This window comes from Callorhinus ursinus, unplaced genomic scaffold, assembly GCF_003265705.2.
Source record: "Callorhinus ursinus isolate GAN/ISIS: 27379988/994484 unplaced genomic scaffold, GSC_fseal_2.0 scaffold16, whole genome shotgun sequence".
NCBI classification, from domain to species: Eukaryota; Metazoa; Chordata; class Mammalia; order Carnivora; family Otariidae; genus Callorhinus; species Callorhinus ursinus.
Genome location: NW_027397078.1, coordinates 8668883 through 8693154, shown reverse-complemented (window position 1 = coordinate 8693154; position 24272 = coordinate 8668883). Strand labels below are relative to the sequence as shown.

Sequence of the window (24272 nt, the reverse complement as noted above, 5' to 3'; positions counted from 1 at the left end):
TGGAGTAGGGGAGCCTGGGTGGCAGTCGTTAAGCGTCTGCCTTCGGCTCAGGTCATGATCCCAGGGTCCTGGGATCGAGCCCCGCATCGGGCTCCCTGCTCGGTGGGAAGCCTGCTTCTCCTTCTCCCACTGCCCCTGCTTGTGTTCCCTCTCTCGCTGTCTCTCTCTCTGTCAAATAAATAAATACAATCTTTAAAAAAAAAAAAAGAAAGAAAGAAAGAACAGAGTATTCTTGCACAGCCCCCAAAGTACCAAGGAACCAGACCTTCTTGCACAACCCCTTCCCCCACCCCCTGGGGCACCAAGGAATGTCTAGAACTTCCTGCACAACCTCCGAGCACCCAGAGAACTCTGTAGCTGGCATCATGGAGTCTGCATGTAATCAAGAAATGTCACACAGAATGGGAGAAGATATTTGCAAATGACATATCAGATAAAGGGCTTGTATCCAAAATCTATAAAGAACTTATCAAACTCAACACCCAAGGAACAAATCATCCAATCAAGAAATGGGCAGAAGACATGAACAGACATTCCTGCAAAGATGACATCCAAATGGCCAACAGACATGAAAAAGTGCTCAACATCACTCGGCATCAGGGAAATCCAAATCAAAACCTCAATGAGATACCACCTCACACCAGTCAGAATGGCTAAAATTAACAAGTCAGAAAACGACAGATGTTGGCGAGGATGTGGAGAAAGGGGAACCCTCCTACACTGTTGGTGGGAATGCAAGCTGGTGCAGCCACTCTGGAAAACAGTATGGAGGTTCCTCAAAAAGTTGAAAATAGAGCTGCCCTACAACCCAGCAATGGCGCTACTGGGTATTTACCCCAAAGATATAAATGTAGTGATCCAAAGGGGCACATGCACTCCAATGTTTATAGCAGCAATGTCCACAATAGCCAAACTATGGAAAGAGCCCAAGTTGTCCATTGACACAGATGAATGGATAAAGAAGATGTGGTGTATATATATACAATGGAATATTATGGAGCCATCCAAAAAATGAAATCTTACCATTTGCAACAACATGGATGGAACTAGAGGGTATTATGCTAAGTGAAATAAGTCAATCAGAGAAAGACAAGTATTATATGATCTCACTGATATGAGGAATTTGAGAAACAAGGCAGAGGATCATAGGGGAAGGGAGGGAAAAATGAAACAGGAAGAAACCAGAGAGGGAGACAAACCATAAGAGACTCTTAAACTGAGGGTTGCTGGAGTGGAGGGGGTGGAGGGATGGGGTGGCGGGGTGATGGACACTGGGGAGGGTATGTGTTGTGGTGAGCGCTGTGTATTGTGTAAGACTGATGAATCACAGACCTGTATCCCTGAAACAGACATTATATGTTAATTAAAAAAAAGGAAGGGCGCCTGGGTGGCTCAGGTGGTTAAGCGTCTGCCTTCTGCTCAGGTCATGATCCCAGGGTCCTGGGGTTGAGTCCTGCTTCGGGCTCCCTGCTCAGTGGGAAGCCTGCTTCTCCCTCTCCTCCTGCCTGCCGCTCCCTCTGCTTGTGCTCTCTGTCAAATAAATAAATAAAAACTTAAAAAAAAAAAAAGTCACAAACCATTGCACTCCCTTAACTGATTAAATCCCTTTAAAAATCTCTGGGCCAGGCAGAAACCTCGGAGTTGGCTTTTGGACAAGAGTCTGCCTTCTCCCCAGGTGGCCGGCCGCCTGAATAAAGTTCATATCCCTTTCCAATCAACACTCGTCTCTTGAGTACGGGCCTTTCAGACAGTGGGCAGCCGAGCTTGGGTTCGGTAACATTACTTCTGTTCTCTAATCCTAAAACTCTTCTGTCACCATCTTTGCCTCAGTCAGGTAGGATTTTCTATAGCTTTGCTCATCCCTAGCTCTGTATACTTCCTCCAGTTTCTCTTCAAGTGCTAGCCAAGCTCCATGACAATGCCTTACCCTCCAATGGGGCTGTTCATTTCAACTCTAACGACCAACAAATATCTACGAGGCACAAACCTTATACAAAGACTGTATTCAGCCTGCATCTACCAGCCTGGAACCGACCAGGAAAGTCACACATTGTCTGTACCTCCATTTCTCTAGCTGTAAAATGGCCCACTGAAAGGCAGACCTTGTCATGTTCAACTTGGACCATGTCCAGTCAGCACATCTGAAAAAGGCTCATGGGGAAAAGGAACAGTTTCTTCGGTGATATTTTCCCTGGTCTGAGGGAACTTACAACGAAGCTGGAAAGACAGAAACACATCAGATGTTAAAGTGATTTGTGCATGGGGTGCCTGGGTGGCTCAGTTGGTTAGGCGTCTGCCTTCAGCTCAGGTCATGATCTCAGGGTCCTGGGATGGAGCCCCGCATCAGGCTCTCTGCTCAGCGGGGAGCCTGCTTCTCCCTCTCCCTCTGCCTGCCACTCCCCGCTTGTGCTCGTGAGCTCTGTCAAATAAGTAAATTAAATTAAAATTAAATTTAAAAAAATAAAGTGATTTGTGCAGAGGACTGATGGGAGAAATAGGAAACCTTAATCCCGGTCTACTGCCAATTCACTGTGTCACCATGGCAAAAGACACGATGTCTTAAGGCTTCATGCCTTAATTTGTAAAATGAGGGGGTTGGAGTGGATGACAATAATGATGACAGAAATGTACGGAGCACTTATATACCAGGCCCTATACTAAGCACTGAACAAGGATTAACACACTGAAATCTCACAATACTGCTGTGAGGTAGGGGCCACTATCCCCATTTTACAGATAATCCGTGATATCCTTTCAACTCCAATGGTCTAGAATTATGTGATTTCAAGTTAAGTAATAAGGTAAACTGTGTTTTCCAAAGGTGGCCACAACATTTCCCATCCCACATGCTCTTCTTAAAGTGGGACTGATACTCCTGCCTTTGAGAGGTGGGTCTATGTCCTTTCTCATTGATTTTGGGTGGGCATGTGACTGGAGAAAGCGATGTTATGTGACTTCTGAGGCTAGATCACAGAAGTCAGTCTAGTTGATACTGGTAGTTTCGTATTGCAGCACAACAGATTACCCACAAACTTAGTGGCTTATACCCACTAATTAGCTCAGTCCGTAGGTCAGAATTCTAGGCACAGCACGGCTGGGTTCTCTGCTCAGGGTCTCACAAGGATTAATTAAAGGGGTTGGCTGGACTGAGTTCTCAGACAGTCTAGGGGAAAATCCGCTTCCAAGCTCCCAGCATTGTTGGCAGAATTCAGTTCTTTGTGGTTGCAGGACTTGAGGTCTGCCTCTCCTTGCTGGCTGTCAGCCGGGGCTGCGCTCAGCTCCTAAAGGTTACCCAAATTCTTTGCTAACATGGCCACCTCCACCCTCAAAGCCAGCTGTAGATAATCTCCCTCACATCAAATCCCTCTCACACTTCAAATCTCTGACATCCTGTCTCTGGCTTCTAGAATGGACCCAGATTAAAATGGCTCAAGTGATTAGATCAGGCTCACGTGCAAAATCTCCCTATCTTAAGGTCAACTGATTTGGGACCTTACTTACACCTGCAAAATCCCTTTTGTCATATAATCATGGGAGTGAAATCTAATCATATTCATAGGTTCCACCCAACTCAAGGGGAGATATACCAGGGCAAGGATCACTGGGGGTAAAATTCTGCCTACCACATAGCTTCTATTTGATTTTCCTGTTACACTTATTTTTGGAGCTCGGCCTCCATACTGTGAGGAAGTATAAGCAGCTTGTGAAAAGGAACTGAGGCCTCCCGGCCAACAGTCCTAGCCGAGCTCCTAACCAACGAGTATTAACTTGCTAGCCATGTTAGTGAGCCACTTTGAAAGAGGATCTTCCAGCCCCAAACTGAGCTGCCTCAGCTGGTGATAAGGACAGCTACTGAGTCCCACCTAAGTTGCAAATTTGTGAATAAAATAAAGGACTGTTGTTGTAAGCCACTAACTTCTAGGGTAATTTATTACACAGTGACAGGTAATCAAAATGAAGTAACAACCCAAGTGAGATGATCTACAAGTACTGAAAGTTTTTGTGCGGACAGAAGTGGTAACTCACCTTTCTTTTAGGACACTGGAGCATCGAGCATCTGACAGTGTAGGCCTAAAATGTCTTTCAATTCATGGTTGCTGATTTATTAATCCAAACTTAATACTGAACTAATTTACACTAGTATACCACTCATCCGTATTTGGAAGCCCAGCATTTTAAAAAAGTTATCTAAAAATCATGCTGTTTTCCTTCTGAGCAATGATTATACTATATATTTTAAGCTACATCTGTGAAATATTTGGGATGTAAATAAAGATAATGAATGTATTAATTTTAAAAGATACCATGGTCTTGTTTATAAATCACTAAAGTATTAGTATCTCAATGTATGAAAACTACTTTTCAATAGTTATTTTCAATTAGAAAAACAGAAAACACTTAGAAAATAATCATCAGTTTTGTCATTAATAATTTTCATCGATGGATATTAACTATTAGGTGAAAGACTGTTGGGAGTAGAACTTCCATACACTCTCAGAGAGGCTCCCCTTGGATTATTTGTTGATTAGAGGGGAGAAATCTGGCAGACAAATCCTTAAGCAAACAGTCAAACTTAAAAAAACCAAATAATCAAACTTAATATCACCAATGATGGAACAAAATGACATCATGTGCCTTCCACTGCAATGCACTAAGGACACACCATCCCATGTGTAGTATTCTTGACCCAAAATGTTTAGTCTAATTATGAGAAAACATATGAATCCAAATTAAGGATATTCTGAAAAACCACTGATTTGTACTCTTCAAAAATGTCAATGTCATGAAAGAAAAAACGCTGGGAACTCCTCTAGACTAAGGGAGATTAAAAGAGGTAACTAAATGTGAATCTTGACTGGATCTCCCCTCTCCAACAACAAAAAAACCCAGCCACAAAACCATAAAATTTAAGTATGCACTGCATATTAAATAGCACTGTACATAATGTTAAGTATCTGAGTGGTTTATTGTACTGTGGTTAAGTAGGACAATGTCCTTGTTGAGAGCCAGATGCGGAAATGTTCATGGGTGAGATGTCACTATATCTGCAACACTCAGGCGAATTGTGTAAGGACTAAAATTGTGTACCTGGTTGAAGGATTTTGTATCAACATCCAGTCAACACTGCCCACGGACTTGGCAGAACAGGCAAATTTTCCCTTTGGATAGTTGAGGAGAAGCACACAGCTGGACACTCACCTCCCTGGGTGGCGCGTGGAGCCCTGAGAGTTATACGGTGGTCACAGCCCAATGGCGAGCGAAGGATGAGGCTGTGGTCTCACCCTTGCTAGAGAAACAGACATGCACGCACACACGAGAGCATTCATGCTCTGCACACTTTACGGCTATACTGCTCGGGGGTGAGGGTGAAGCCACGCCCCTTGCCCCCAAAGGCGTCCTTGACAGCGGCACGTGCCTGTCCGACGCACTTTACGGCAGTCACGCAAAGCCACTGCGGGGGCGTGGCTATACCTCCCGCGCCCACAGGCACGCACGACAGCCGCACGTGCTGTGTGGAGCACTTTCTGGCAGCCACGCGAAGGCGCGAGGTCATAGGCCCACGCTGCGCGGGGTAAGCTCTGCGTCCTACGTCATTATGGGCTGGCTGTTTATTTCGTTGGTGCTCTCACGGCTCGGCCATCATGGCGATGGTGGTGGCACTGTGGCGGAGGGCGAGGGACTACCTGAAGACCAAGGAGTTCCGGGAATACGTGACCAGCACGCACTTCTGGGGTCCCGTGGTCAACTGCGGCTTACCGGCGGCTGCCTTTAAGGACATGAACGAACCGCCTGACATCATCAGTGGCCGTATGACCACAGCGTTCCTCTTCTACTCGATGGCCTTCATGCGTTTCGCCTATCGTGTACAGCCTCGAAACTTGCTGCTGTTGGCGTGCCACAGCACCAACGTGGTGGCGCAGAGTGTGCAGCTGACCCGCTACCTGGATCACCACTACGGCGGGGGCGCCGCGCCGGCGACAGCTACCACCGCCGCCACCACCACTGCTGCCACCACCGGTCCCACCAGCGATCCTGTGGCTGTTTGCGACTTTAAGGATGACGACTCCTGCTAAGCAGCCGCCTGCCCCAACCCGTGGTCCCCGAAACGTGGCTGAGAGGGCCCGATCGCATCTTTGCAGCTTACAAGCACTGAACTGTTCTCCCTGAAGAAGAGACCAGGGAAGTTTGGTTTTGACTCTAATAAAACAGTGCGGAGTCTGATTGAAACTTGCAGTTTGGTTAGTAAAAAATAGAAAATAGCACAGAACGCAAAGTGTTTAGTGTTGTTTATTTTGTGATCTGGAAATAAAATGTTCTTTAGGTGAGGGTAGATTTGCTGGTCTTCCTCTTCATGGGACCCTCACCTCGAGGGTTAGTTTTTTACAGGGGGAGGAAAACTGAATGAAAAGTGTTCCTGAGATGGTGTTTTGTTCCTCGTTTTGTGTGTCCAGGCCAAATAACGCTGCTCGGTAGCATAAATGATTTTTAAAACTTGGTACAGGCATTAATCTCTACGGCAAAAATAAGTCGGGGGTTACTGCTATTGAGGGAAATACTTCGAAGTGGGTTTAAATGAATTCAGTGAAAAACCAATTTAGGCTTTTAAAAAGTACTTATTAAGAGAACCTAGAATCTCTTGGTGATTGGACAGGAATTATAGAATCTACCATGGAAACAGGATAAATAACTCTGAGGTTAGTTGCTGTCAACCCTGGATTCTAGGTAAACTGAAAATAAGAATGACAAAATCACAATCCTTTCCTCTTCATGCCTAAAAATTTGGGAAATGGCAGTTGGTAAAACTGGTAAGCCTATTGCCCTGTGTTGAATGCTAGCTAGGGTTGGGGGTGAGGGTCAGTGGTCAACGGTAATTAGCCCACAGTGTCCCCCTAGGAAACCTATGGGTGCTAAGGACTTGTCTAAAACCAGGTTGCATGAGGAGGGGAAAGAGAAGGGTGGGGCTGTGAGTGTAAGGCCATTGTCTCTGCAGCAGAGGCTGCCCTCTAGGACTTGACCCCAAATTTCCTGCCTCTGAAGGATGCAGGAAGTTCTAGAGTGGTTTATTGGGTGAAGAGTGCTTAAACCCTGCTTTTGTTAAAGATTTTGAATGCAAAGAGGGGCCCCTGGGTGGAGCAGTTGGTTAAGCATCTCTTAGTTTGGGCTCAGGTTGTGATCTCAGGGTCTTGAAATAGAGTCCCTCATTGGGCTCCAAGCTCAGCAAGGAGTCTGCTAAAATTTCTCTTCCTCTCCCTTTGCCCCTCCCCATGCTCGCTCACTCTATCTCTAAAACAAATCTTTAAAAAAAAAATGATTTCAAATGCAAAGAAATTGAACACAACTCTCTGAAAGGTTCTGAAGACATCAGGTCTTAGATAAGACAGGCACAACGTTAGTGGAACTCTGGAAGATTCCCCTTTATCTTTTTTTTTTTTTAAGATTTTATTTATTTGGCACACAGAGACAGCGAGAGCAGGAACACAAGCAGGGGGAGTGGGAGAGGGAGAAGCAGGCCTCCCGCCCAGCAGGGAGCCCGATGTGGGGCTCGATCCCAGGGTCCTGGGACCGTGACCTGAGCCGAAGGCAGATGCTTAACGACTGAGCCACCCAGGCGCCCCTTCCCTTATCTTCTATGGCATCTAAGCAGTAGTCCTTTTTGTAGGCAGTTTCTGCATTTTACACTCTGCATACGGGGGAGAAAAACTCTGGAAAACTACTGTGTATGTTATCTATTCCCATGTAATAAGTCACCCCAAAACTTAGTGTAAAACAACAAATACTATCTCACATAATTTGAGGGTCAGGAATCTGGGAGTGGCTTAGCGGGGTGCTTCTGGCTCAGGGTTTCAGCTGTCCGCTGGGGCTGCAGTCTCTGGACTGCAGTAAGCGGTAAGCTCACTCACACAGTTGTTTGCAGGTTTCAGTCCCTTGGCACGGGAGCCACAGGGCTGCTCACGACAGGGCTTCCCTCCAAGTGTTCCAAGAGAGAGAAAGCCCAAGATGGAAGCCATAGTCTATAGCATCATCTGGGAAGTGACATACCATCACTCAGCTGTGTCCTATTGGCCACATGAACCAACCCCAGGACATTGTGGGAGGAAAATACAAGGATGGGAATACCAGGAGGGCAGGGATCTTTGCGGGGCCATCTTGGAGGCTGGCTACCACATATGGTTCTGAAATAAAAATTCTCATGCCTTTCTGAAACTCAGTAGAAAGTAATAAAGCATGTCAAGTCATCACCCACCTTCCCCCAAAAGACGTCACAAAATGCTCAGTTTACAGTTTTTGTGGTCATAACTAACATGCATATATCATGAAGCATGGGTTTGAGAAGAGGGAAAGAAGTCTCTGGAAGATGGTATTTTCATATTTTAGATAGTTCAGACTATAATGTAATAATAAAAACCAGTTCTTAAAGTTTTGAAGTGAGTCATAACCTTTTATCAAGGTTTTTATTAAAACTTGAAAGGAATTTTTCCCTTCACTACTATGTGAGTAGAAATTAATATATTTTTAGATCTGTCTTACAACATGTATTTTGTAATTTGAGTATATTTCGATCAAAGGCAGGTAGGTTTCTAATTGACCTGGTAAGGCAAAAGTGGGTAATAATCCCTACTGATAATTCCCTATCACTCTACATTTACAATTTAGAGGGCAAAATGATTAGAGAAAAAAATCCAAAAGATTCCAATGCCTCCAACTCTCAGGCAATGCTCCACTTAGAGGATCTAATTTGTAGTATGCCCACCCAAGAGGTCGCACCCTTTGTTGCCTAGGATATTCATGTTTAAAGCCATATAAGTGATTAATACTTTAATAAAAATGAGCCTTTCAAATCATTAGGGTAACAATCACTTCATAATCTCCCCAAACTCTCAAACACAGTCCTTTCTGGCCTTGGCAATTTAACCTGTCTACAGATCTCTTCTGCTACTTTATGAAGCCAAGAACATTTTGAATTGGCAGAGCTATTTTTCCAGAAGTTTTTGTTACTGACACACTTTCGTTATTACCCAGAATTCGTGCTTTATGCTGAGTTTAAAAAGTAATGTCCTTCTCCTTAGGTCCTCTGAGTTCCCGGGCAAAGCACAGGCTAAAATGCAAAGAACGGCCTTACCTTTGCAACCCTAATGCCGAAACGTTTTCTCCTCTAATTCTTTCCACATACTGTGTCGCAGGGAGAGGCGGAGAGAGTAAATCATATTGCTGAATGAAAACCAGGCCCTCAGAGACAAAACAGCCCTGTGTGGAAAGGAGACCACTTCCTGGGCTTCTCTGGACCCTGACGCCTCCCAAGTGCCCCTGGAGGTGGAGCTGACACCCACAAAAATGGGAGGCTACAGCCTATTCCAGGAAATGTGACACATAAGTCTTATAGTTTGAATTTGTATTGTTCACGTCTCTTGATTACCTTGAAATGAACAAACTGTAATTAAGAACTTTCAAAATACTAGGAGCATGTGTTTGTTGCACAAATTTCATATGGGACGAGGCCCAAAACAGAAAAGCCAGATTTCTGCTAATCAACCCCCTTGACCCCAATTCCTCTCCCAGAGGTAACCCAGCAAAGGAGCCTGGGAAAGGCACACAACTTTCCAGACCTTTTATTGAAAAAGACAAATAGTTTTACAGCATGCCATGCATTGTTGAACATTCTGCTTTTCCGTTTCGTGTGTGTTAGAGAGCAGTCCATACTACTGCACTGCAGCAGTATGACATTCTTTACAATTGCATAATGCTCTGTGGCGTGGACGCGCTGGGATTTACCCAGTCATCTCTTGATGCCCAGTGGCCAGCGCTGCTGTGAGCACCCTTGTGTGCACATCCTGCGCCACGTGCACAGATCCATAGAGGAGAGGCCCACAGGTTGACGTCCCCATGCACGCTCCATTTGCTTTAAAGCCCTCTCTGGACATGTCTTCCCTTTCTTCGATTTCAAGGTAATTAAACTGTTGCCAGTATAATGTTTTCTGCACAGTATCATTCATTTATCAGAGCAGACAATAAATCCAGAGATGACGGCATGTATACCATTGTCCACATCTTATAAATCCTCACATCTGCATCCATTTCAGCGCCCGGCCATGGCGGACACTTGATAAATGTTGGAGAGAGAAGGAGAAGCTAACTGGATACAGGAGGGATGAAACAAGTGTTCATAACCACAAGTTCCTAAAGCTAGAAATCAGGTCTTAACTTGGTTAGTGAATCAAGATTTAATTGGATCCCACCTTCTAGATATACCTTACATCTAGAAGCTGGGAAACGTCTTGGCAAATTTCTTAGTTTGGGCATAGCTGCGAGATGAATGAGGATTCTTACTTTACTATGGAAGTCTTCTAAAGGAATGGCATGAAGTGAACGGACAAAGAAAATGTACGATTCAAGACCAAATAGTCAGTTACAGGCACATTTGCATTCATCCGGGGTTTACAGCATTATAATGTAAAAACATACCAAATATACCCCCACCCTCTGCCCAGTGTCTACAGACCACGTTCTTGATGGGCAGCTAGACAAGTGAAGGATGGCTTCCTTTGGGCTTGGAGTGGAAGCACTTCCTCCAGGGAGCGGGGCAGGTGGCACTTCTGTCCCCGAAGGTCCAGAGGTGACTTGGCCCAGTTAAGTGCTGCTGGCTTTGAAAAGGAGCAGATGGAGGGGAGGGTGAGGCTGATCCCCTGAACCACTGCAAACGACTGGACAGGGGTTCTGTAGCTAAGGAAACAAACAGGACAAAGTCAGAAGTGGAAGACTCTTGGGGTAAAGCAATAGAAGCAGTTACAAATGAATTTGTCAATCTGTGCAAAGAGACTGATGATGCCTTTGAATTTCCAGAAGAACGGTGACATTTCATCCTTAAATCTCATTAACAAAGGACCAGGCTTAGTTTAACAGTATGACACACATTCATGTGTAAGAATAAATTGTCGGTGGATCCTTCTGTCAACAAATAGCCACAGAGCACACAAGGGCTGGGCCCTGTGCTCGGCACTCGGAATATATAGAACTGACCAAGAAAGAGCTGTGATGGCTATGGGAGGTGACTCTTCCCAGGAGTACCACACACAAGCCAGCAACTGCAGAGCTTTCCCCGACATCCCCATCTGTGATGCTGGCTTGGGCCCTCTGCCTGCTTTGGTCAGTCAAGTCACCGTGTTCTCCGGTGCCCCCTGACCAGCCTGGGCCCACCTCCTCGCCCTCCTGCCGTGGCCTACCAGAAACGGGGAGCAACAGTTCTGTACTAACTGGAAAAGGCTAGGAAATGGCCTTCCAGGCGATTTGTTTTCTTGCCTTCTTTCAAAAAGGAAGGATTTATATCTCAACATTTGTATCACAGCCCACCCCTTGGGCATCCTCGTAAATGAGACTTTCAGGAATGGGTGTGGGGAGAGGGCCTGGGTGCAGGCAGGCAGAGAACTCTGTGTGACCCTTCGCACAGGCCTGGCTAAACACAGACCTCACTGTGTGAGGCACCTTTAAGTTTAGGACCAGAAAAGAACCTCACCTTCTGAATAGCAAAACAAAACAAAAACAAAAACCCCAAACCTCAAGACCCCAAAATCAAAACAAACAAATAAAACAAAAAAAACCCTGGATGATAGCAAGTTTTGGCACAGCAACATCTAACATTTTTTGGGCGGTTACAGATAACACGACACCAAGCTTATGAATATTAAAAAAAAAATATTCCCAAAGAGTCAAAGGAAGTCCAGGAAAGACGACAAAAATTCCTTCTTGTTTGGGCGGGGTACTCTGGTGTTTCCTTTTGCCCAAAAAAGAAGAGCTGAGATTGAAGCCGTACTGACCTTCACATAACACGCCTGATTTTTGTCAAAGGGCAACCTAAAACACTTAATTTTCTTTATTTGAAGGGAAAACCGTGAAACATCAGAGACAGTCATTTTAACAAGTTTTTCTTACGGAAATGAACAAGTTGCTAAGAGCTAGGCAGCAGTGGCATCATTTTAGGGTTGACAGGCTTTTAAGTTAGAAAGTTGATTTACTTAAGACTAGCCCAGTGACTTCAGGTATACTGGACTTTATAAACAAAGCTGACAGGGAGATTATGTTGAATTACTTCACAGATGTGAGAACCATCAATTAGAGCACAAAGCTCAGTGTCCCTTCTTTCAAATAATAAGGACACGGGGCGCCTGGGTGGCTCAGTCATTAAGCATCTGCCTTCGGCTCAGGTCATGGTCCCAGGGTCCTGGGATCGAGTCCCACATTGGGCTCCCTGCTCAGCAGGAAGCCTGCTTCTCCCTCTCCCACTCCCCCTGCTTGTGTTCCCTCTCTCGCTGTGTTTCTGTCAAATACATAAATAAATAATCTAAAAAAAAAACAAATAATAAGGACACAGGGAAACTTCAGGTTAGACTAAATTGTGTGTTCATCATGGCCTTATATAAGAGAACAAGCATCAAGGTGATGAGGTAATATTCAGTCCTTACTTATCTTCATATGCGGAAACTCACCTCAGGCCTTCCCTTCAGGTTTCTGGGCCCCAGGTTCCTCGGAATCTGGTTTTTGCTGCTGTAGATGGAGGCTGTCTAGCTTCTGCAGATCTTCTCTAAGACCATTTCTAAGATCCTTGTTGCTTCTCAGAAATTCTTTCACCACTTGCAGTCGATTTAAGATCTGCAAGAGGAAACCATATAATGTACGGCTTAGATCATTTTACAGCAGGCTTGTAATTCAGATGGAAAACTTACTAGGTCCGAGACTGGCTCCTGCTCATGTGTCCGCCAACAGATGGTTCTGGGACCACACAAGGGGGTGTTTGTCTCCTCCAGTTTTTTTGCTTATTTTTTTTTTTTAAAAGATTTTATTTATTTATTTGATAGAGAGAGAGAGTGAACACAAATACAGGGAGTAGCAGGCAGAGGGAGAAGCAGGCTCGCCACTGAGCAAGGAGCCCGACGCAGGACTCGATCCCAGGACCCTGAGGTCATGACCTGAGCTGGAGGCAGACGCTCAACGGACTGAGCCACCCAGGCATCCCAAATTTTTTTACTTTTAAGGGCTAATATCCGAAAGAGATAAAGAACTCGTATAACTCAATAGCCAAAAACCTCCAAATAATCCAGTGAAAAATGGACAAAGGACCTGAATAGACATTTTTCCAAAGAAGGTGTATGATTGGCCAACAAATACATGAAAAGGTGCTTGACATCGCTCATCATTAGGGAAACACAAATCAAAACCATGATGAGATCTCACCACATGCCTGTTAGAATGGCCGTCATCAAAAAGACAAGAGATAACGAACACTGGAGAGGTTGTGGAGGAAACGGAAGCCCTGTGAACTGTTGGTGGGGATGTAAATTAGTGCAGCCAGTATGGAGAACAGTATGGAGGTTCCTCAAAAAATTAAAAATAGAGCTACCCTATGATCCAGCAGTTCCACGTCTGGGAACGTATCTAAAGGAAATGAAAACACCATGTCGAAGAGATTATCTGCACCCCTGTGTTCATAAGCAGCATTATTTACAATAGCCAAGACATGGAGACAACCTAAGCAACCACTGATAGATGAATGGGTAATAGGCGTGGTGTATATATACAATGGGATATTCAGCCATCAACAAGAAGGAAATTCTGCCATTTGTGATCATGTGTGTGGACCTTGAGGGCATTATGCTATGCGAAAGAAGTCAGAGAAAGACAAATACTGTATGGTCTCATTTATATGTGGAATCTTAAAAAAAAAAGCCCCCCAAAACAAACTCATAGCAGAAGAGATCAGACTTGTGGTTACCTGAGGCAGAGGGTAGGCGGAGGAGGAATGGGAAGAAGGTGGTCAAAAGGTACAAACTTTAGTTATAAGATAAATAAGCACTCAGGACGGAACATACTACAGGAATGACTACAGCTAACACTGCTGTGTGATACACAAGACCGTTGTTAAGACAGTAAATCCCAAGTGTTCGCATCTCTTAAAAGATTTTTTCTTTCTTTTTTTTTGGACCTAGATGAGCTGATGGATGTTAACTAAACTTACTGTGGTGATCATTTCACAATATATGTAGGTGGACTCATCATGCCGTACACCCTAAACTTATGCAATGTCAATTATATCTCAATAAAAATGGAAACAATTTTAAAAATTCTTTTTTGCTTTAAAACCTCCTACATTTGTAGGAAAGGGCTATATATCTATCTCTATATGTGTATGTACACACATATTTGCATACATATATATGTATATATAAAAATAAAATAAGGGGCACCTGGGTGGCTTTCAGTTGGGCAGCCGACTCTTGATTTTGGTTCAGATCAGGATCTCAGGGTTGTGGGATTGAGCCCCTTGATGGGCTCTGCTCTCAGTGGGGAGTCTTGCTTGAGATTCCGTCCTTCCCTCTCCCTCTGCCCCTCCCCTCCGCTCATGCTCGCTCGCTCTTTCAAATAAATAAATAAATACACTCTTTAAAAAAATAAAATAAAATGAAGCCCTTTCATTTGGCATTTGTACCCGCACATTTATTACTATTACATATATGTATACACTTATTACTATTAAATATTTATAAAATATTCATAAGTTTAATAGTAGTAAGTGTACAGGTACAAAATTCAAAATGAACACATGGGAACAAAGTAAAAAACCAGTTTGACACAGTCAAAACAAATTTTTTAAATTCAGAATGGGGAAGACTTATGCACATTTGTAGGTAAAGGGAGAAGAGGAAATAGAGGTGGAAAAACTGAAAGTACTAGAAAACTTATGGAATGTAGTCAGACAGACTTGGATTTTGAAGCCCAGCTTTACCACTTAACCAGCTGTGTAACTCTGGGCCAGACACCTGATCTCTCTGAGCTTCCTTGCATGTATGCAAATGAAAGATGGTGATACCAACACCACCTGGGATTCTCATGAGGACTAGAAATAATCTACTCCAAGTGCTGAGCGTTGTGTCCGGCATATCCCTTGCTTTCTATGTTCATTCCACAAATATTTATCCCGAGCTAATCTATTACGAGCCATGCACTGCTCCAGGCAAAAGAGGCTTAGTGCCTCCATTCTTCCAAACTCTTGGGCTTGTCTTGCATGTCTCTGTGCCCCTTCTCACCACCCTATGTCTCCACTTCCACCCTGGTCTGAACCTGGTACAGGCAGCAGTCTCCTCCTGGGTCTCCCCACTCTCATCCTACGGCTGCCATGTCAGGAGGAAGAGCCTCTGCCCTTCCAGTGGCTCACAGGCCACAAGGACTTGCTTCCTCCACCTTCCTTTCTCTAACGTCCTCACCCACTTTTCTTTCTCTACCCCCACACCAGCTGCCCTGCTCAACCTGCTACGCCCCCTGCCTGAAGGCCCTTCCTCCAGCTATGCGCCTCGCCAATCCTCCACGAGGCCCCCCTGACCACCAGAACGCAACCTGCTACTCGGCCCCCCTCTGCTAACTCCTGATGCCCCACACCGTGCTCTACATAGCACTTCTTCTAATGCTTAGGAGCGTCATTTACTTACTACGTTGACTGTTTACTGTCTCCCCCTACAGGGGTCTTTGGTTTGTTCACTGATGCACACCAAGCTTCTAGAACAGGGCCTGGCACACTGGAGGCACAGGCTCTGTAACTATTTCTGAAATGTAATAAATGAAGGGTCATTTCAACCCTTTCCCCAACTGCTGCAGGTACATTTTGTCCCTGCCCCTGCTGCTCAAGGCTCCCCAGGCGTGAGACAGTTTCCTCACCAGGGTTTAAGAAATCAGTAATGATTTTAAAGAATGCACAAATTCCTTACATGTTTTTCAGCCCCTTACTGCACTTTTTCAGCCCCTTACTGCACGTGCTTTAGCTGAATGGTTAAATCCGCTGGATCCTAACAGCACTGAGGGCTGGCAGGTGACATGGAGGGGTCTTGGGCGGCGGCCGGAGGCTGCTGCGGAAGGGCCCATGGTGGACACAGTCCACACATGTCCCAAGGGGCCTGAGCAGCTGCTGCTCCCACGTGGCTCTGGAGCGGAATGCATTTCACAATCACAGTTCTACAGGCAGAGTGTATTTTAATGGGAACCCCTTTTCATAATGCGAAACATCACTGAGGCTCGTCACCTGAACAGAACAGGACGGAGGTGATGAGCTCTGTCTGCTCTGCGGTCCCTGGCACCCCCATGCTCCGTGACGCGCTGCTGGAAACTGCCACCCTAAATTACCACCACGAACCATTTCTTCTCACTGTGGTTTTCCAACGTTAGCCATGCTGTTTTCACGAACACCTACTATAAGCATGGTGTTTCTAAATTCCTGGATGCCTGGTTCTTCATCTTTTAGCATCTCAGATGAGAAGGCACCTTACAGTTGATAGTGTCTTACAATAAATTGGCAGTGGTGTTTTCTGTTTCTTTCTTAGAAGTAACTGGATTCATGGTGTCTTACAGTTCTTACAGATAAAGAACATGGATGCCCATATACGGTACCGAACTTTCAAAAGAGAGCACTTCCACACATTGTGGAAAGCCAACCTTCAACTTCTTTGAGATGACATGCTAATCAATCCTAACTTACATTTTGATCAATTGAAATATCAAGAGAGATGCTATGGCCTACTGAACAGAAAGCATGAAAAATGAGAATTTATCAGTTCTATCCAGAGACTCTGGGGACCCAGAAAACAAGCCCACTCACCCCAATTTCCTGTCTGTGAAACAGAGATAATGAGGGTTCAAAATTTACAGTAGCTAGCTCCTCGGTGAGGCAGAAGCTGCAGGGCTGCATGCGGAAAGGCACAGGACCAGAGCAGCGAGACCCCCAGAGCCAGCCCTCACTGGCCAGCCGTGTGGCCTGGAGTCTGTCAGCGGTTGCTGCCTCGCATGGAAAGCAGGGGGATCTGGTCCCTGCCAGGTTCCCTGACAGCTCCTAACTTACATAGACTCCTGGCTTGAGCGCACCGCTACAGATGCATTTTGTTTGTTACACAAACAGAAAAAAGAACTACAGCTCCCTCAAGAGAGAAGACGGAGCTACTGACACCTCTGGGGCCTTAAGCCTGACCTGGTTGTGTCTTCTCCTGTTCCACGCGGCCTTTTTTTTTTTTAAGATTTTATTTATTTATTTGAGAGACAGCGTGAGAGAGAGAGCAAAAGAGCACGAGCAGGGGGAGGTGGAGAGGGAGAGGGAGAAGCAGACTCCCCACCAAGCAGGGAGCCCAATGCGGGGCTCAATCCCACGACCCTGGGATCATGACCCAAGCCGAAGGCAGACGCTTAACCGACTGAGCCACCCAGGTGCCCCTGTTCCACACGGCTTCTGATGGAAGCAGCAAAAACAAAACTGGGGCTGGTTCTAATGGTATTTTAAAATAAACTCAGATAAAACACACGGATCTAGAGAATAGAAGACACAATCATCTTTTTCATCACTGTAAACGCCTATGGTGTGCTGGGGTGGGAGCATCCAAAAACCAGGGGTTCTCAGTCCTTCTGCTAAAGGAGCTCACCAAGTTGAATGAAGCAGCTAGGTCAAGGTCAAAACGGTTAACAGAGGCCTATGGAGCAGGGAGGAGCATGGCTTAATGAATGAAACACACGTTGTATGAAATAAACACTGTTTAAAGAGGTAACCAGCAAAACTACTTTCCTTGGAGACAAGGTAGAACAGAGAGGTAAAATGATTTGTCCAAGATCTCCTGGTGATCTAGAACTCTAAGCCAGCAAGTACTGGAATAAGTCTGAACTTCACTAGAGAAGGGATTGGTCCAAGATGTCAGAGCAGTAGGAGACCTAAATTTCGTCTGGTCCCAGGAATTCAGCTAGAGAGGGATCAAACCATTCTGAACACCTACGAACTCAACAGGAGATCGAAGAAAAGAAGAGCACAACTCTCTGAACAGAAAAGCAACCACTTTCTGGAAGGCAGGACGTGCGGAGAAGTGAATCCAAGGTGATATTTGGGAGGACAGACGGCAGGGGAGGGGGCCTCCATCAGCCGCTACGGGCAAGTGATAGAGCCGCGGAGCACAAAATCGGAACTTTTTAGAAGTCGGCTCCGCTGAGGGACGTCGCTCCAGTGGCTAAGCGGGGGAGGGGGGGACCCCTCACGGGACAGTGTGGTCTCAGGACCCTCGGGGTCACAGAAAGACCGGGGGTGCCTGAGTGCGGCAGAGCTCCCAGGGATCGGAGCAGGGAAGCCGGCTGTAGAGACAGCGCCGAGGCGCGGGCTCTCAGCTTGGGGTTGCCATAAACTGTGATCCGCGGCCCAGTCGGGCCACTGCTCCTCCAGCAGGGACCCAACAAGCGGCAGAGCCGGGGAGACTCTCCTTCCTCCCCCAGGAGGAGCGGTGCGGGAGCGCACCGCAGGGATCTGCTGGGTTTGGAGACTCCACACGGGGTCGGGTGCCAGAGATAGAAACGCTCGGTCACAGGCCGGGTGAGCACGGAGTGCGGCCGGAGACCGGGGAGATGGGAGTGATTGGCTGCTTTTCTCTGGGGGCACAGTGAGAAGCGGGGCCCCGAGTTCTTGGCTCCTCCGGGGCGGAGACTGGGAGGTCGCCATTTTCACTCTCGTCCTCCAAAGCTGTGCAGAAAGCTCGCAGGGAACAAAAGCTCCCGAGAGCAAACCCGAGCAGCTTGCTTAGCCGGGACCCGGCAAGGGCGGGGCAATTCTGCCTCCAGCAAAGACGTTTGGGAACCAGGCAACAGGCCCCTCCCCCAGAAGATCAGCAAGAACAGCCAGCCAAGACCAAGTTTACCGATCAATGAGAACTACAAAACCCCAGCGCTAGGGGGGCTTTTTTCCCATGATGCTTTCTTTAGTCTTTCAAAGTTAATTAAAAAAATTTTTTTTTCTTTTTCTATTTTTTTAGTTGAGTATTTCTTCTTTCCTTTTCAACCAACATCTTACGAATTCCTTTTTAAAATCTTTTTTAATTTTCATTTTTACAGTCATATTCCATCCCTTCATCATACTTACCCTTATCTTTTGTATATATATAAGCTTTTGCTTCTTTAAAATTTTGGGATGCAGTTCCTTCTAAGAGACCAAAATATACCCTAAATCTAGTGTATGGCTCTGTTCTATTCACTGGCCTGATCACATTCTCTCTCTTTTTTTTTAATTTTTCAATTAAAAAAAATTTTTTTAAGCAACTTATCAATTCCTTTTTTAAAATCTTAATTTTCATTTTTACAGTCATATTCCATTCCTTCATCATGTTTTTTTTTTCTTTAAAATTTTGAGAGGCAGTTTCTTCTAACAGACCAAAATACACCCAAAATCTAGTGTGGCTCTGTTCTACTCACCTGTCTGATCATATTCTTTTTTTTTTTTCTTTTCCCCCTGGTTTCGGGTCTCTTATGATTTGTTTAGTGTATATTTTTCTGGGGTTGTTGTTACCCTTTTAACATCTTATTCTCTCATTCATCTATTCTCCTCTGGACAAAAAGACAAAATGGAAAAACTCACCTCAAAAAAAAGAACAAGAGGCAGTACCAACTGGTAATCAACATGGACATAAGTAAGATGTCAGAACTAGAGTTCAGAATGACAATTATAAAGATACTAGCTGGGCTTGAAAAAAGCATAGAAGACACAAGAGAATCCCTTTCTGGAGAAATAAAATCTAACCAAGTCGAAATCATAAAGGCTATTAATGAGGTGCAATCAAAAATGGAGGCTCTGCTAGGATAAATGAGGCAGAAGAGAAAATCAGTGATACAGAAGGCCAAATGATGGAAAATAAAGAAGCTGAGAAAAAGATTAACTATTGGATCACGAGGGCAGAATTCGAGAGATAAGTGATACCATAAGATGAAACAATATTAGAATAATTGGGATCCCAGAAGAAGAAAGAGAGAGGGGGGCAGAAGGTATATTGGAGCAAATTATGGCAGAGAATTTCCCTAATTTGGGAAAGGAAACAGGCATTAAAATCCAGGAGGCACAGAGAACCCCCATCAAAATCAATAAAAATAGGTCAACACCCCGACATCTAACAGTAAAACTTACAAACCTCAGAGACAAAGAGAAAATCCTGAAAGCAGCTTGGGACAAGAGGTCTGTAACTTATAACAGTAGAAACATTAGATTGGCAGCAGACCTATCCACAGAGACCTGGCAGGCCAGAAAGGACTGGCATGATATATTCAGGGTACTAAATGAGAAAAATACAAGCCAAGAATACTATATCCAGCTAGGCTGTCATTGAAAATAGAAGGAGAGACAAGAAGCTTCCAGGACAAACAAAAACCAAAAGAATTTGTGAACCAAACCAGCCCTACAAGAAATATTGAAAGGGGTCCTCTACGCAAAGAGAGAGCCCAAAAGTAACATAGACCAGAAAGGAACAGAGACGATTTACAGAAACAGTGACTTTACAGGCAATACAATGGCACTAAATTCATATCTTTCAATAGTTACCCTGAATGTAAATGGGCTAAATGCCCCAATCAAAAGACATAGGCTGTCAGATTGGATAAAAAAGTAAGACCCATTGATATGCTGTCTGCAAGAGACTCATTTTAGACCCAAAGACACCTCCAGATTTAAAGTAAGGGGGTGGAAAACCATTTACCATGCTAATGGACATCAAAAGAAAGCTGGGTGGCAATCCTTTTATCAGACAAATTAGATTTTAAACCAAAGACTGTAATAAGAGATGAGGAAGGACACTATGTCATACTTAAAGGGTCTATCCAACAAGAAGATCTAACAATTGTAAATATTTAGGCCCCTAACATGGGAGCAACCAATTATACAAGCCAATTAATAACAAAGTCAAAGAAACACATTGACAATAATAGTAGAGGACTTTAATACCCCCCTCACTGAAATGGACAGATCATGCAAGCTAAAGATCAACAAGGAAATAAGGGCTTTAAATGACAGACTGGGCCAGATGGACTTCACAGATATATTCAGAACATTCCATCCCAGAGCAACAGAATACACATGTTCTCTAGTGCACATGGAACATTCCCCAGAATAGATCACATCCTGGGACACAAATCAGGTCTCAACTGGTACCAAAAGATTGGGATCATTCCCTGCATATTTTTGGACCACAATGCTTTGAAACTGGAACTCAATCATAAGAGGAAAGTTGGAAAGAACTCAAATACATGGAGGCTAAAGAGCATCGTACTAAAGAATGAATGGGTCAACCAGGAAATTAAAGAAAAATTTAAAAAGTTCATGGAAACAAACGAAAATGAAAACACAACTGTTCAAAATCTTTGGGATGCAGCAAAGGCAGCCCTAAGAGGAAAGGATATAGCACTACAAGCCTTTCTCAAGAAACAAGAAAGGTCTCAAATACACAACCTAACCCTACACCTAAAGGAGCTGGAGAAAGAACAGCAATAAAGCCTAAACCCAGCAGGAGAAGAGAAATAATAAAGATCAGAGCAGAAATCAATGAAATAGAAACCAAAAGAACAGTAGAACAGATCAACGACACTAGGAGCTGGTTCTTTGAAAGAATTAACAAGATTGATAAACCCCTGGCCAGACTTATCAAAAAGAAAAGAGAAAGGACCCAAATAAATAAAATCATGAATGAACTTTACTAGAATACAGTTCTACTACTGTTGGCTTTTTTTATACCTTGCATGTAACAAAGGGGATTCATTTGTCCTGTGTTCCCTAGCAGGACTTAAGACCATCATCAGCCTGCCTGTGTCCTAAGCTGGAAACCTTGTTGATCCTTTAACCCCCCCTTCCCCATGTTCTTCAAGCCCCATGCCGCACTCCAAGTAATCCAAGCAGCCACTAAGAGCCATCAGCTCTGTCCAAGTAATGCCTGCAGAATCCGGCCCCTCAGCCGCACCTCTAGTTTCTGTCCTTTTTCCATTCTCACACGGCTGTGACAGCCTCCTGCTAGTCTCCTGCTAGTTTCCAGTCTCCAACTACCATGAGTTAACTTTCTAAAAGACACATCGGATCGATTCGATTTACTCTTTCTTGCTTAAAAACACCTGTTGGCTCCCCACTGCTTTTTGGGAACAAGGCCCAAGCCCCTTGGAACAGCATAGCAACCTTTCAAACTACGGCTCCAAGCTCATCGGACCCTCCCTCCTACACTTGCCTTGTCACTGCTCAGGCCCCGCTATTCTTTTATACCTCTGCAAGTGCAGCTCCTTCGGCCAACAATAGCCTCCTGCTCTTACCAGTTTGCCACACGCTTGTGTGATTCTGCTAGTCCCGGCCCAACGGCATCTTCTCGGCAAAGTCTTTTTTTTGCAATCCCCCCTGACCTGTCGAGAACCCCCTGAGCCTTTTGCTCGGAATCCCGCTGTAGCCCTTACCGTGTTGGTCCACTCCGTGCACACATTAGGCACTCAACTGTTTGCTGATTGAGTGAAAATATTTGTGGAGAGGTAATATTAGTGTGTGCCAAAAGCGTACTCATTTCTGGAAACGATTTGACTTCTCAACCAGAAACAGAGCTGGCAGTCTGTTAAAATGAGTGACTCTTCCTCCCTGGCACCTTTCTTTGTTTTGTTTACTCACACAAAGCATACGATACCTTTTTCTTTTCTTTTTTTTTTTTTTTTTACCTCTTCAGGCAACACGTCTTGTTCTTGTGCTTGAAGATAGATCTCTTGAAGTTTTTCCTTTAGTAATTCCATTTCTATTTCGTTGACTTGGCTCTCACTCAGGTAAACTCCTGTTTCATATTCACACCCATCCCGCTGATCTTCGATGGGGATGTGAACAGCCCAGTCAGATGTCAGCAGCTGTTGGATTACCGAACAGATGTGTGAATGATGGAATGCAAAAGATGCTCCACTGGGTTGCTCAAAGAACTTGTAACTAAACATCTTTGACTGGATCCTCTTTAGCAATATCCTGTGGCCACAGAAAAGCTTCTCAAGCCCAGTACAATTACGGATTTCATATCAACATTTTCCCCCCAGCTTACATTCTAAAATTTCATTTAAATCTAACAAACTTCAACTTTTAATGAGTGACTGCAGTTGTCTTTTCCCCCTTAATTCTTTATGCCAGAACTGTTAAATCTGATTTTTACCTGTTCTATTCTGGTGTATGTTGCTACAATCTCTGGAATATTCCTGAATTCATTCAGGAAATTTTGGATCTTCACCTGAAAATCTTGAAGCCACAGAGAAGACACTTTCATCTCTGAAGAATGCATGATCTCGTTACGACACTTAATCACCTACCGAAAGGCCAAAAAGGATAGAAGGTTTCAAAGTCAAATGACGAGGTAAACAGATTTTGAAGTTCCGAAGAAAAATTACAGGGGCGCCTGGCTGGCTCAGTTGGTTAAGGGTCTGCTTGGGCCCAGGTCATGATCCCGGGGTCTTGGGATCGAGCCCCACACCGGGCTCCCTGCTCAGCAGGAGGGGGATTCCGCTTCTACCTCTCCCTCTGCCTGCCGCTCCCCCTGCTTGTGCTCGTTCTCTCTCTCACTCTCAAATAAATAAAATCTTAAAAAAAAGAGCTATGCCACATGACATTATGTCAAGTGGAATAAAAAAAAAAAAAAGAAAAACTGCAGAAAGGCTTTGTTAATTACAAAATCCACAAGCGTGGCCTATAGGTGCTACCAGGGCTTGAGGGGATGTTCAACCGCTTGCTACTTGGGAGTCATCGGAATAAGAAATACAATCAAGCCTACAACTACTGTTAGCTCTTGAAATCCTGTGACTGGCTGGTTAACTCTTACACAATCCCTCAAATCTCTTAACTTAAAACCACATGCTAAAAAGCAAGAATATTGGTTTCTGGCTCTGGGTACACCCAAAGGCTGAAGCAGACAATACGAAAATCTTTTAAATATTGTTGGAGCTCCAGGAAGCTGGGTCAAGGGGTTAAATATACATCATGGGGCTTGAACTCACGACCCCAAGATCAAGACCTGAGCTGAAATCAAGAGTCGGACGTTTAACCGATTGAGCCGCCCAGGCGCCCCATGTCTCATATATCAATATATAATTCACATAAAGTCTTCAACATTCTTTAAATTTTTTTTATTGTTATGTTAATCACCATATATTACATCATTAGTTTTTGATGCAGTGTTCCATGATTCATTGTTTGTTCATAACACCCAGTGCACCATGCAAAACGTGCCCTCCTCAATACCCATCACCAGGCTAACCCATCCCCCCACCCCCCTACCCTCTAGAACCCTCAGTTTGTTTTTCAGAGTCCATCATCTCTCATGGTTCGTCTCCCCCTCTGACATACTCCCCTTTTCTTCCTCTCCTGTTATCTTCTTCTTTTCCTTTTTTCTTAAAATATGTTGCGTTATTTGTTTCAGAAGTACAGATCTGTGATTCAACAGTCTTGCACAATTCACAGC

The 24272-nt window shown here is 44.6% G+C and overlaps 2 protein-coding genes across 3 annotated transcripts in view; one reads left to right on the top strand and one right to left on the bottom strand.

Moving 5' to 3' along the window:
• Positions 1 to 5642: 5642 nt before the first annotated feature.
• On the top strand, positions 5643 to 6074 carry MPC1L (mitochondrial pyruvate carrier 1 like). The gene has a single exon (XM_025857765.2). It carries the CDS (start codon positions 5643 to 5645, stop codon positions 6072 to 6074), a length of 432 nt encoding a protein of 143 aa, XP_025713550.1.
• A 3520-nt stretch (positions 6075 to 9594) lies between these two features.
• The window catches only part of CUNHXorf38 (chromosome unknown CXorf38 homolog), a 23259-nt gene continuing 8581 nt past the window's right edge, over positions 9595 to 24272 (bottom strand). For both annotated transcript variants that reach the window (XM_025857401.2, XM_073901919.1), the window contains 4 exons: positions 22974 to 23123; positions 22501 to 22680; positions 12480 to 12642; positions 9595 to 10719 (listed from right to left, as the gene is read on the bottom strand). In XM_025857401.2, coding sequence (XP_025713186.1) covers positions 12481 to 12642; positions 22501 to 22680; positions 22974 to 23123 — 492 coding nt within the window. In that variant the 3' untranslated portion in view covers positions 9595 to 10719; position 12480. The remainder of the gene's footprint in view (positions 10720 to 12479; positions 12643 to 22500; positions 22681 to 22973; positions 23124 to 24272) is intronic.